The sequence below is a fragment of the Olea europaea genome, chromosome 10, assembly GCF_002742605.1.
Source record: "Olea europaea var. sylvestris chromosome 10, O_europaea_v1, whole genome shotgun sequence".
NCBI lineage: Eukaryota > Viridiplantae > Streptophyta > Magnoliopsida > Lamiales > Oleaceae > Olea > Olea europaea.
This window is the reverse complement of record NC_036246.1, coordinates 42,825,850-42,840,293: the sequence shown is the minus strand read 5'-3', so window position 1 is coordinate 42,840,293 and position 14,444 is coordinate 42,825,850. Positions and strand designations below refer to the sequence as shown.

At 37.2% G+C, this 14,444-nt stretch overlaps 1 protein-coding gene across 1 annotated transcript in view; it reads left to right on the top strand.

Moving 5' to 3' along the window:
* The first annotated feature begins 3,178 nt into the window (after nucleotides 1-3,178).
* Nucleotides 3,179-14,444, top strand: part of LOC111402365 (proteasome subunit beta type-3-like) — a 31,644-nt gene continuing 20,378 nt past the window's right edge. The window contains exon 1 of the mRNA XM_023030603.1: nucleotides 3,179-3,444. Coding sequence (XP_022886371.1) covers nucleotides 3,296-3,444 — 149 coding nt within the window. The 5' untranslated portion in view covers nucleotides 3,179-3,295. The remainder of the gene's footprint in view (nucleotides 3,445-14,444) is intronic.

The window sequence follows — 14,444 nt, the reverse complement described above, 5'->3', positions numbered from 1 at the left end:
ATACTATTTGTCAGTTTAAAATATTGTCAACTTTTTCATCTAATTTTTTCCTTCCATATGATTTTCGATACCATTTTTTATATACAAATAGCAAAATCCTTTTATGGAATGACCATTACATGATTTTGTCTAACCCAAACTCGTTGTTAGCCATAAATCTAAAAAGGAAGTATTTTGTGTTGTCTACATTTTTACACGTCAATTGCAAATGAGGGTGTTCCTACATATGGCAAAGTAGTGTGCGGAGGCACCAGCTATGGCGGAAGTGGCAAACATATTTGAATCACGCCAAGCCATGGCGATTTATTACTTGGTGTGGTTGATTTAATGCGCTCGGATGGTAGTTGGAGGCAAGAGAGTTGAGTTTTTGTAGGTCCTGATTATCCAAGGGTTTTCCTAAGGTGGCCAATACATTGACGTTTATGTGGTGGGATGTGACTATAGGCTTGTAGCGTCATTGAAAAATTATGGCACACATTTTTGCTCCAGCCCTCTCAAGAATTGATGGAATCTCAATACTCTTTTCTCTAATAAACATCTCGATACGTGCCACATCTCAATTGAGACTTTAAACAAAAGATGTTGACAAGATAATGAACATTTTACACCAGTTTTATTCTACTTCCCATAATCAAAATCTATATGAGTAAGATCTCCATTAGCAAAGGGTGGGCAAAATAATTCTCACAGCACAAAAGACTTTATCTAGGTTAGAAATGAAGTTATTTGTACTTCGGAATGGTTGGACAGGACAGAAGTCTATAGTTTTCATCGACGCAATTTGCTTGCCTGACAAGGTTTTACAAGATGTATTATCGTGCTTGCTGGAATATCACGTCAAAACGTAATAGTGGTAGAGAATTTGTCAACATCAAGGTCAATTCACATATGAAAGGAGCAGTGCTTACAATATACATAATTGTATATAAAGTAGTGGAGTCACAATTACATTCTTCAATGTGATGTATTTTGATTCATTAGATATTATGACAACGAGTCCATTGTCGAATAGACTATTGTCTCTCAACAGTGCTTATAAATAACATTATTCAAATGGGAATGAATATCCATCGAAAAATCAGTTGAAACCTAATGCGAGCGTGTTATAAAAGAGGATAATGATTTTTATTATTAAATTTAATTATAGTGGTTGGTATTCATAGCTTACGTCTAAAACTAGGATTGCTCATATCTTTATAGGAGTCAGATAGCTGCGATGTAGCTATAGTTATGAGGATGTTTGGGAGTGATTTTGAGAATTGATTTTTTGACCGTTTAGGAAAAAAGTGGGGTTCACTTGTGAGAGAAGAAGTCAAATATGACGGTTGGAATAGTGAAATAACGGTCAAAAAATCAATTTTTTGGGTGAAAAAATCGGGCCCAAACAGCCCTTATAAATAATCCGAATAATGCTCCTTGAATAGGGGATTATGTCAAGGACACGATGATAGGATGGAGTGACAACATATGATTGGTTTCTTTTTTTTCTTTTTTTCTTTTTTCAAACTGTCTAATCATACGTTGACACGTGTTCCCTTGTTTTTGAATCTATCATGGAACCTATCACTATAACATGATTCTAAATAACTCATGGCATCCAACAAAAAATTAGAGTATTTTTTTATAGTGTCCTGGAATGCCCTAGCACGACACACATTTTTTAGACACAGTCAAATTTTGATTTGGACTTGTCAAACTTTATACTTGTGAGTTCAGTCATTTATTTAGCTTGCGAGTAAAATTTTTTGCCTTACTTTTTTATAGAGTGAAGGTATATTCATCCTTTTTTATAGTGGTATTTTGAAAATAGAGTTAATTTGACCCTTTTATATGTAGGACTCCGGTGATTGAAATTGCATGATGAAAATTGAGTCATCGCCATATGAGTGTTCACGAAATATTTTCTTTTGATTTAATTCACTGTAAGTGTACGGTTCGTTAACAAATAATAAAGTGGAATTTAGAGTTTCAAATATCGTCCCACAGAGATTGAGTAGCTTAATTTTATTTATCTTGACCTTAACCGAAACAAGAATGTCAAAAGTGATTTTTTTTTTTTTTTTAGGATGTATGGTTAAAATATTGAAAAAAAAAAATTCACCTTTATTTATATAATTATTTTATTTTCAATTTAAGAAAAAATGAAATCAAACAAGCCTTAAACCGCAAACCCAACCGGTCTACTTAATGCCACCTTCAATCTTATACCAAAATTTGTACAATTTTGCACCAAATTAAAATCATCTATAACCAGTACACTAAATCTTATATCAAATAAACAGTGTTTAATCATTTTCTTCTTCTTTTTATTCTAAATAATTCATTTATTTGAAATTTTATTTATTTATTTTACAAATACATAAATTACTAAATAAATAATCACGTTAAATTAACAAAAATATTAAATTAATAATATTTTAATAAATTATAATTATAATTATAAAATAATGAAAATTGTTGTATTAAAAAATATATAACACAAATGATCCAAATTCCTCCGTCAGTTACTTTGGGAAAAAAAAAAAAAAGAAGACAAATATGACTTTGCGCAAATTAAAGAGTTTTTGTACCAAATTTTGATGAAATTTGGCGTTTTGTTGCCACCATCGGACATGCCCAAGAGCCTCGATCGCTTCACACTCCACCCAGTTCGATCCGTTTACTTTTATTGAAGTTTCCTTTCTCCCAAGCCACCAAGGCACCAACAAATATAATTCCCCTACTGCCCCCTAGGACACATCCCAACTGGTAAAGATGAGGGCGTTTTAAGCTTGGCAGATCAGAGATCGTGAGTTTGATTTTCGGAAGGCTCTTGGAAGGCAGATATTCTCCTAGAAGGCAAAGTGCAAAGATGGGAAACGACTTGCTTGACACTTTGACAGATCAGTTGGGGGCTCTTGAGCACTGGTCAGTTTGGGGCATAACCTGTAGTTTAACCTGTCTGCAATTTGAGGGATCAAGGTGTAGACTCCAAGATTTAGTCACTGTGGATACCTGGATATCAAAAAAAAATAATAATAAAAAAAAAATAAAAATAAAAATAAATATATATATATCTACCAAATTCATAATTTCCGCTGAAGAAGCTCCAGTTTTCGGTCGCTCGCTCGCTCTCTCTCTCTCTCTCTCTCTCTCTCTCTCTCTCTCTCTCTATATATATATATATTTCTGTTGAGATTAAGTCCAATGTTAATTGTGTGCACAATTATGTTTGAAATTTTTACGATTTGATTGAAATTAAAGTGAAGAACTGTAAATTCAGATCTTTGAATACAATGGAAGTGCCCTTGTCGCGATGGTGGGGAAGAATTGCTTCGCGATCGCCAGTGACCGCCGTTTGGGAGTGCAGCTGCAGACCGTCGCCACGGATTTTCAAAAGATTTATAATATCCACGACAAGCTCTTCATTGGTCTATCGGGCCTGGCTACCGACGCCCAGACACTGTAAATGCTATTTTCCCATTATAGTTCTACTTATTTATCTCTTTTGTATATGGTAGTGTCACGGTTGGGCTCCAACTTCAGCTCCTCCTTAACCGTAGCTCGCCGGAAGTTGATCTCAGCTGAAGTCAGCTGAGTGTTAACCACTTAAATGAAGAAAAAACAGAAATTGGGTTGGGAAAAAAGGACGTAAAATTGAGAAGAGATGAGAGATGAAATGAATTGAAGAATCAATCCACCATTAACTGAAATTGCATAACAGAATTCGACACCAAATCCAATGCACATGGATATAGATATACTACTAACAATTGAAAGTCGTCTTTCAGAATTAAAACGTAAAACTTTTTTGTTTTTCTGTAAAAAGCCAACACAAATAAAAGAGTAAAACGACACTGTTCCATTTAAACTAAAATGACACAGTTTTCATTTTAAAACTTGGTTAAAAGGGTTGCTTCCCTGCTTTCTCTTCCAGGCTGATTTCCTCCTTCTTCTTTGCTGATCTCTTTCCTCTCTTTTCCCAACTTCCTCCATAACAACCCATCCCCTCACCTTGATTTGTCCCCAAGATCCACAGGCAGGAAATTGGAATTTAATCCAATCTGCATCTTCCCACGTTGCACTATCTGGCGAAGAATCTGACCATTGTATGAGCCATTGAAGTACTGAGAGTTGCTTGCGGTTCACTGCTCTGGATTGCAATATAGCTATGGGATGGCAATCTGATTTCAATTGTCCACTTTCTTTAGGTAGTTGTAGCACTGGCATACTGTTATTTCCCAGCTTCTTCTTAAGGAGTGATGAAAAATGGGATGAATTTTTGAACTCTCTGGTAAAGCCAACTGGTAGGCTACAGCTCCTAACTTCTTTACTACCTGATAGGGCCCAAAGAATTTAGCATTTAATTTATGGTCAACTCTGCGTTCCACTGACCTCTGTGCATAAGGATGTAGTTTTAGAAAAACCCAATCACCCACTTCAAATGATCTCTCAGTCCGATTTTTATCAGCATAGTGCTTCATACTTTCCATGGCTTGTGCTAGATTATCTTTCAATTGTTGATCCAATTTGTACCTCTCCTGTAGTATCTCTTCCACAACATCTACATTAGATTGCTGGTACGGCCCTAATGCCAACTGGGGTGGTTTCAACCCATAAAGTGCCTCAAAGGGGGTCATTTTTATGGCAGAGTGATAGGTAGTGTTGTACCACCATTCAGCTAAAGTTAACCACCTCTCCCACTGCTTGGGGTGTTTATAGGACATGCACCTTAAATACATTTCCAGACATTGATTGAGCTTCTCCGTTTGGCCATCTGTTTGAGGGTGATATGCAGAGCTAAGTTGGAGTTTGGTGCCTGGTAAATGGAATAATTCCCTCCAAAACTTGCTGGTGAAGATCTTATCTCTGTCTGATACAATACTTTGGGGCATTCCATGTAGTTTATACACATTATCAAAGAAAGTTTTGGCTACTAACAAGGCTGTAAATGGGTGGTGAAGGCCAAGGAAGTGTCCATACTTGGTAATCCTATTCACAACCACCAGGATGGTGTTTTTTCCTTCTGACATAGGTAAGCCTTCTATGAAATCCATGCTAATATGGCTCCATGCATGAAGGGATTCAGGTAAGGGCTGTAGTAGCCCACGGTATAGAACATGTAAAGAAGTAATGAAGAAACGTTTTTTTTATTTTTAATTGTGTATAATTCTTACACTCCACCTTCAATATATACAACAATACAAGGAATGGAAAAGGAAAGATAATATTCTACCACAAATTATTTCCTAAATTAGTCCTAAATATTCCATGCTACAAATATTACAATCTCCATAATTAAAGTATGATTGATACATGATTTCCACACTCCCCCTCAAGTTGGATCGTGGATATCGATCATATCCAACTTGCAGATGCAATCATCGAATATTTGTCTCTGTAGTCCTTTGGTGAAGACGTCTGCGGTCTATTTTCTGGTAAGGATGTAGATTATGCAAATGGTTCCACAATCAATTTTTTCTTTGATGAAATGTCTGTCCACCTCTATATGTTCGGTTCTAACATGTTGAACAGGGTTGAGTGAGATGTTGATAGCTGTTTTATTATCACAATAGAGTTTAATCGAAAATTTTGATAGAATCTGTAGTTCATCTAAAAGTTTCTTCAGTCCTAAACCTTCACATATTCCTTGAGCAGCTGCTCTAAACTCTGCTTCTGCACTACTTCTGGCTACTACATTTTGTTTCTTACTTCTCCATGTTACTAAGTTTTCCCATACAAAAGTACAATAGCCTGTGGTTGATCTCCTGTCTTCAGTTGCTCCAGCCCAATCCGCATCGGTGAATATTTCTACATCTATTTTCTCATTTTTCTTGAACAATAGTCCTTTTCCAGGTGAGCCCTTAAGGTACCTCTGAATTCTTTATACTGCTTCTAGATGTGTTTCCCTTAGAGCATGCATGTGTTGACTTACCACGCTTACTGCAAATGCAATATCTGGTCTTGTATGAGATAGGTAAATTAATTTTCTCACTAGTTTTTGATAGCTTTCCTTTTCAACAAATTCTCCAGTATTATTTGTTTTCCTTGCCATGTCTATAGGAGTATCACATGGTTTACACCTGAGCATACCAGTTTCAGCAAGGAGGTCTAGAACATATTTTCGTTGTGATACACTGATTCCTTTCTTTGATCTGGCTACTTCCATTCCTAGAAAATATAACATTTGTCCCAAGTCTTTCACTTCAAATTCTGCATTTAATCCTCTTTTAAGCCTTTCTATCTCAACTGCATTATCTCCGATGAGAATTATGTCATCAACATAGACAATTGGGATAGTCTTTGTCCCATCTTCAAACAATCTAAAAAATATAGTGTGATTCGATTGCCCTTGTTGGTATCCCTATCCTTTGAAAAACATTTGCGAATCTGTCGAACCATGCCCTAGGTGATTGTTTTAGACCATATAATGATTTCTTCAGTTTGCACACTTTACTTCCTTCATTTTCCTTAGAAAATCCAAGTGGTAGTATCATATAGACTTCTTCTTCCAACTCTCCATTCAAAAATGCATTCTTAATATCCAGTTGTTGGAGTTGCCAATCCATATTTGCTGTCAGGGATAGGATAACTCTAACTGTATTCAATTTTGCAACTGGTGTGAATGTTTCTGTGTAGTCTATGCTGTAGGTTTGAGTATATTCTTTTGCAACCAGACGAGCCTTGTACCGTTCTATCGTTCCATCTGCTTTATATTTCACATTGAACACCCATTTACACCCAACAGGTTTCTTTCCTCTTTGAAGTTCCACCACATCCCAGGTTTTGTTTGCTTCCAAAGCTTTCATTTCATCCATCACTGCTTTTCTCCGCCTCTTGAATGTTTCTTGGAATTTTAGTGTTATCAAGGTTAGAAACAAATGATCTAAATTTTGAAGATAGCGTATTATAAGCAACAAATTTTGATATAGGGTGAAGAGTGCATGACCGAGTTTGTTTTCTGAGAGCAATCGGGGCTAACACATAATTTTTTTGTGATTGGGTCATAACATTTATACCCTTTTTGTGTAGGCGAATATCCAATGAATACACATTTAATTGCACAGGGATCGAGTTTGTTGCGATGATGAGAATGTATGCGGACAAAGACAGTACACCCAAATACTTTTAGAGGTAGATTGGAGGTTATGCGAGTGTTAGGAAAAAAATCCTGGAATTTTTGAAGAGGAGTTTCAAAATTCGGAGTACGGCTAGGCATTCTGTTAATGAGGTATGCAGATGTGAGAATAGCATTACCCCAAATTTTTTTTTACATATTTGTGGTGAACATTAGGGCTTGAGCTACCTCAAGTAAGCGTCTATTTTTTCGTTCCGCAACTCCATTTTGTTGGGGGTATCTACACAAGAACTCTGGTGAATAATTCCATTGTCTTGGAGATAGGTTTTTAGTGTACTATTGAAATATTCCGTCCCGTTGTCTGTATGCAAAATTTGGATTTTTGTTTGAAATTGGGTTTGAACCATCGAGTGGAAGTTTATGAAGACATAACGGTCATCGGTTTTTTCTTTTAGCTTATAAATCCAACAAAGTCTAGTATGATCGTCGATAAATGTGACAAACCATTTTGTGTGGGTGTGATTAGGGGGTTCGAGAGGGTCCCCATAGATCACTGTGTATCAAGGTGAATGGTCGAGATGGTTTATACACAGATTTTTTGAATGACGAACGATGATGTTTTGCAAGGTCACAAATGTCACATCTAAACTTGAAAAGTGTTTTATTCGAAAATAATGAAGGAAATACATGTCTCAGATAACGAAAATTGGGATGACCCATTCTATAATGCCATAAAAGAATTTCACTATTCTTAGGGACGAAAACAGAATCACAACTAGCAAGTCGACTTTGTTGACTCACATTAGTCTCATCAAAGTAGTAGAGCCTCTCACACTCTCTAGCACTGCCAGTCGTCTTCCCCGATAATAGGTCCTGAAAGACACAGTAAGAAGAAAAAAATTAGCGGAGCAATTTGAACTTTTTATTAATTAACTAATGGACAATAAATTGCATGATAGGTTTGGGACATGCAAAACATTTTCGAGTGTGATTAAATTAGATATTCGAATACTCCCTTTTCCAGCCACTAGGGATAGAGAGCCGTCAGCAATTTTGACTTTAATATTTCCAGCACAAGGTGCAAAGAGATGGTGTGAGTCCGTCATGTGATCGGATGCACCAGAGTCAATAATCCAAGGTATTTTTTAGAGTAAGGTAGTGTTAAGGCCTCTCAGGATGTTACCACCTCTATGAGCTAAAGAACTTGAGGAGCTGGATGATTTGAAGTTGGAGAACGTTTTGCGGAGTTGTTCTAGCTGTTCAGGACTGAATACATTGTTGGGTGCAGAATTTTGTACTTCAGATGAATTGATTGCAGCTTGATAGCCTTGATTCCTCGAGGTTTGTCTTGGTTTCCATCAGATGGCTTTCCATGCAAGTCCCAGCATGTATCCTCTTTGTGCCCAGGTTTCCGACAGTGTTCACACCATGGGCGATTACTTTGTTGCTTTGGCCGGGTTTAATTCTTCTTGTTCCTCTAAGTAATTGGGCTCCCAAATCAGGCCCACCATATTTAGGCCCATCATGTGGGCCTTTTTTGTCTTGGTTGCAATTCCTTTAGGCGCAATTTCACGAGGTCCAGTTGGCCCAATAAAATTAAATAATAGGGCTGACCTCTCCATATGTTCATCAAGGCTAGTCCCTTCCTTCTTCAACATAATCAGACGCCGACTTTCCTCGCGTCGTACTTCTACGAAGGCGTCTCGGGTGGTGGGCAGTAGCCGGCGGCTGAGAATCCGGCCTCTCACATCGTCGAGGTCTCTATCTAAGCCAACCAAAAATTCATACAGACGCTCATTCTCTAAACTCTTCTTATACCGAACCCCATCACCAGGGCAACCCCATGTTTCATCCATACTCAGATCCAATTCCTGCCATAACGAGGTTATTTCCATGTAGTACTCAATGACACTTCTCTCTCCCTGTTTTGCCTTCCAAAGTTTGGTCTTTATTTCAAAAATCTGGGATGCATCTTCCGCGTCGGAGTACATCTCCTGAACACTGTCCCATATGTCCTTCGCAGTCGCCACGAAGAGGTAGATTTTGCTGATTGACGGTGCCATTGAGTTGAGGAGCCATGACATAACCATAGAGTTTTCCGATTTCCACTTTTGCTGAAGAACGGGATCTGCAGGTTGCTTTGCGTCGCCGGTAAGGTACCCTATTTTTCCTTTTCCTTTGACCATGAGCTTAATGGATTGAGCCCATTCTCTATAGTTTCTACCATCGAGTTTCTCGACTGTGAGTTGGAATGAGGAATTAGCAATTCCAATTGACGCCATGGTGTGACCAGCTTCAGTCTCACTGGTTCTGGTCTCGGCAGTGGCTAAAGTTGTATTGTTGGCAGTGGTATCTACCATTGATAGCCGGGTTTGATTTTACCCTGGCTCTGATACCATAAAGAAGTAATGAAGAAACATTTGTTTTTTTTATTGTGCATAATTCTTACACTCCACCTTCAATATATACAACAATACAAGGAATGGAAAAGGAAGGATAATATTTTACCACAAATTATTTCCTAAATTAGTCCTAAATATTTCATACTACAAATATTACAATCTCCATAATTAAAGTATGATTGATATGTGATTTCCACAACATGTTCTCCCTTGCACTTCTGGCATACCTCGCGCTGTAGAACGACCCTCTTGATATCCTATTTATTCCTGGCCAGTGAAATAGTTGCTTGGCTCTATAGATACTGTTATGAATACCTGAATGTCCCCCTTCTTGTGAGCTATGAATGTTCTCTATCAGCTTTGTTATGATGTTTCCTCCTGTCTTGATATATACCTTCCCCTTGAGTTTCAGCAACCCATTGATGTAGGTGAAGGTAGGATCAAACTCAGGTTGTAATAATGAAGCCTGAAGCTTTTCCTTAGCCAACTTATCTCCTTCATAACTATCCATGACCTCCTGAATCCATGCAGGTACCACTGTAGTTATTCCTAGACATTCCGATGGTTCATCATGTCTCCTTGACAAAGCATCTGCTACGACATTATCAACCCCTCTCTTATAAATGATTTCATAGTTGAGGCCTAATAACTTGGTAAGCTATTTTTGTTGGAGAAGAGTGGTAATCCTCTGTTCTAATAGATACTTTACGGATTGATGTTCCGTCTTCACAATGAAATGGTGACCCTCTAGGTAGTGTCGCCATTTGCTTACTGCTGTTACAAGGGCCAGTAATTCTTTCTCATATATGGACATTCCCATATTTCTAACTCCAATAGCTTTGCTTAGATAGGCCAGCGGTTTCCTGTCTTGCATTAGTACCGCCCCAATTCCTTTTTGGCATGCATTGGTTTCAATTGTAAAGGGCTTAGTGAAATCAGGTAAAGCTAGCACTGGAGTTGTGCTCATAGCTTGCTTCAATTGTTCAAAGGATATACTCCCGTCAATCTAAGAAACCCCCTCACCTGCTTGACATTCTTAGGAACAGGCCATAGCTGCATAGCTTCAATTTTATCGAGTTCAGCTGAAACTCCTTCCTTGCTGATTATGTGTCCTAAGTATCCCGCTTGTAATTGTCCAAAACTGCATTTGGATTTCTTTGCATATAACTGATGTTTCTGTAGAATCTCTAGTATAGTTTTGAGATGTTGGCAATGTGTGTAACACCCCAAAAATTTTAGAATAAATATATATAATATTTTATGGTTTCAAAAGTTGAGGGACTAAGAGGTAATATATTTTAAATTCTTATACTTTGAGTCAAATAATTAAATTTTGATAGAGCAAGTATAAGTATATCGATATTGGACTCATTGGATAGCTTGTAATTAATAGTGTATTTTAGGCCAAAGAAAAAGATAATTCGGATAAGTTAGGTCCGAGATATTGTAGTTCTAAAAATGTAAGCTTTGTTATTTATTAAGTTGGTAGGTAATTAATAGGAAAATTGGCTGCCACGCATGACCCTGTTTTTAATAAGTTTACTAGTAATTTCAATTGGATTATGATATAGTTTAATGATAATCCTAACTTTATTATTGTAAAATATTTCTCATCCAAATTATTTGTGAAACTAGGCTCGACAGTTTCGATAGCATTAAAACTCTGCTTACTGTTATCTTTTTATTAAGTTAATGGCTGCCATACTTATTATATAAAATATATGGGCAATTTTCTTGGCATAGTACAAGGGTAGGTTATGATAGATAAGGTAGTATTATTTTAAATAGATTTATTTGCTTTGATTTGGGATTTGGATTTTCATAGGGATCCAGCCACGTGTCTATAGAGATGAATGGGTTACATTTTTGGTAAAGATAAATATGGAACTGATCAAGTTAATTATGATGGTTGGCTGGTAATTTAGATTAGTTTTAAGAGTTGATTAGGATAAAGGTTAATTGTTAATAGTAATCCTAAGTAAATAACTATCTTTTTTTTTTTAACTTAATTAGCCGGTTACGTGTAGTGGGTTTGTTTTTTGTTTATTTTAGATAACAACTCCTAAAGAAAATGAAGTCTTCCAGCAGTCCTCAATTTTGGTGATAATTAATAAAATAATACTTCTGCTGAAATTGGGAAAGGGTTGAGGAATATTTTATTGCACATGACTTGATTGAGATAGAAACAAAGGTGTAGTACAAATCCAATGAATCTTTTTGGTTGACTCAGATAAAGATTAATTGTGAGCAGTGTCCCACTTTTCCAAAAATCCTGCACTATAAATATAGGCACGTTGAAAAAAGTTATTCTCACACCAATTCTTATACAATACATACGGTAAAGAGAGAGAAGAGAGAAAGAGAAAGAGAAAGAGAAAGGAGAGAGAGAGAAAGGAAGAGAGAGAATAGTATTGGAAATAAAGTTTTCCTGCATCAAATATTTTAATCACGTGTTTTTCAAAGTGAAGAAAAGATTTTGAACGTGCATTCAGATTTTTCAAGACAAGTAAGATACATTTATGTGCAAAGTGTTTTAGTTTCCTTATGCTCTTATATACAATTAATATGCATAAATTGCTAGTGGACCTTTGAGTTCTAGAGAAAGAGATATGCAATTTCTACGGGAATTTAAGAGGACTTAAGATGGGTGTGTCGCTTGGTCACCGATATACTTCATAAAAGAAGAGCGGTATGAAGTGTATAATTTATTTGTTATGTAATTGTGTATGGAAATTGCACGTATCTTACTAGGTATTTTTAAATACTCACTCTTACATTAATTTTACATGTTAGTTCGGGTCAATTGGAACAGTGGCGAATTGGTGATGCGGGCTGCCAACTGGATAAAGAATAGAGAGAAAGAAATAAGTTTGCTGTTTTTTTTTTTTAGATTTATCAATTAGTTTAATTTTTTCAGAATGTGTTATTTGAATTAGTTAAGAGTTTAAGTTTATGTTTAGATACGATTTTCATATTTTCAAATTTAAATTTATAAATATTGTAGTTATTTGATTATTAAAGAGTCTTTTTATATAGTTCTGCATTTAAAATAGAGAGAAGTGAGTTTTTCGTAACGTTCCGGTGTTTATAGAAAAATTGGGGCGTTACAATGTGTGTCCAAATCAGGGCTATAAATTAGAATGTCATCAAAGAAGACCAACATGTATTCCCTCAATTGATTCCGGAACACTTCATTCATGAAACCCTGAAATGTGGCAGGAGCATTAGTGAGGCTCAAGGGCATCACTTTGAATTCATAGAGCCCTTGATGAGTGTTAAAGGCAGTTTTGTAGATGTCTGGATCAGCAACACTTATTTGATGATATCCTGCTCTAAGGTCAATTTTAGGGTAGTATTGGAGCCTTTGAGTTCATCCAGCAACTCATCAATGATTGGCATGGGAAATTTGTCCTTGACAGTTAGGCTATTAAGCTGCCTATAATCTACACAAAATCTCCAAGATCCATCCTTCGTTTTTACTAGAAGGACTGGTGATGCAAAAGGGCTGTTGCTAGCTTGGATGATTCCACTCTCCCACATTTCGTTAACCAATTTTTCAATCTCCGTCTTCTGAATAAACGGGCATCTTTAGGGTCTGATCTTGAAAGGTTGGGCACCCTCTTTCAATGGAATATGATGATCATGGGACCTCGGGGGAGGTAGCCCTGTGGGTTCTCAAACACTTCTGTAAATTGGCTAATGATCTCTGTGATTTGGATAGGAATCTCTTCTTTCCCTTTCTCTTCTATTGAATACATCTATCCCACTCCATAGCTATGTTTTATAAACAAGCTCTCCATCTCTCTTACCTCCATCATTTCCACATGCAGGTCTGGGTTTTCACTTCTCAAAATCACCTCTCCCTGTTCGTTCTGGAATTTAACATACCCCTTTGTGAAGTCAAACATGATGGGTCCAAATTGACTCATCCAGTTTACTCCCAAGACCATATCACTCCACCCCAGCTTCAATGTTCTCAACCTGTACTGAAACTCCCAATTGTGTACTTTCCGTGCTTCAGGGATTTACTCTCCAGCCTCTCCCCATTAGCCACCTTAACTCTCATAGTTCTAGCTTCCTCAGGCGTATAGTTTAGCTCTCTAGCCAAGCCCTCATCTAGGAAGCTATGTGTGCTTCCACTATCGACTAGGATCAAAGTCTTCCTCCCTTTTATAATTCCAGGAACTCTAATAGTTTTATGTTTTGGGTTGCCAGCCAAAGCACTGACAGAAATCTCCATCACCTCATCATCCTCTGATTCAGACTTCCCTTCTTCTTTCTCCTCACTTTCCTCCTCATCTGCCAATATGAAATTCGGGGATTTATTCTTACACACATGACCAATGGTGTACTCATCGCATTTGTAACAAAGCCCAAGGTTTCTTTTGGTTTGGAAGTCAGTGGGAGTCATGGTTTTATAGTTTGGGTTTTTATTGGTTTTGGCTAGGGTTCTATGGGTTTAGTTTCTTTAGGGGGTTTGGAGGGGTAAGGGTTCCTTTTGTTAGGTGTAAAACCTTTAGGCTTTTGGAACCTATTTATGGCCTGTATAGTAGACTCTTGCAGGCTGTCTACTTCAAATGCTTGGTCTAGGGTGGTTGGCTTCGTCATCTTAACCATGGATTTGATCTCTCTTTTCAACCCACTGGTGAACACAGAGATGTAGTAGGATTCTGGGACATGAGCTAATGCCAATAACACTTGGGCTTTAAGTTCTTCAAACCTCTCCTGGTATTCAACTATTGTCCCCAACTGCTTGATCTTACTATAAGTTTCAACCACTTCTTCCCCTGTAGTTTCTGCAAATCTCCCACATAATTCCTCTGAGAATAACCCCCAATCTGCCTCTGAATGACTAGCAATAAATCCATCGAACCAAATATCAGCCTTTCCCTTCAGATACATCTTGCCACTCCCAACCTCAACTAATTAAGAATCTGATGCAGCTGAAGATACTTCCTGGCTTTCCTCAACCATTCTCGAGGTCC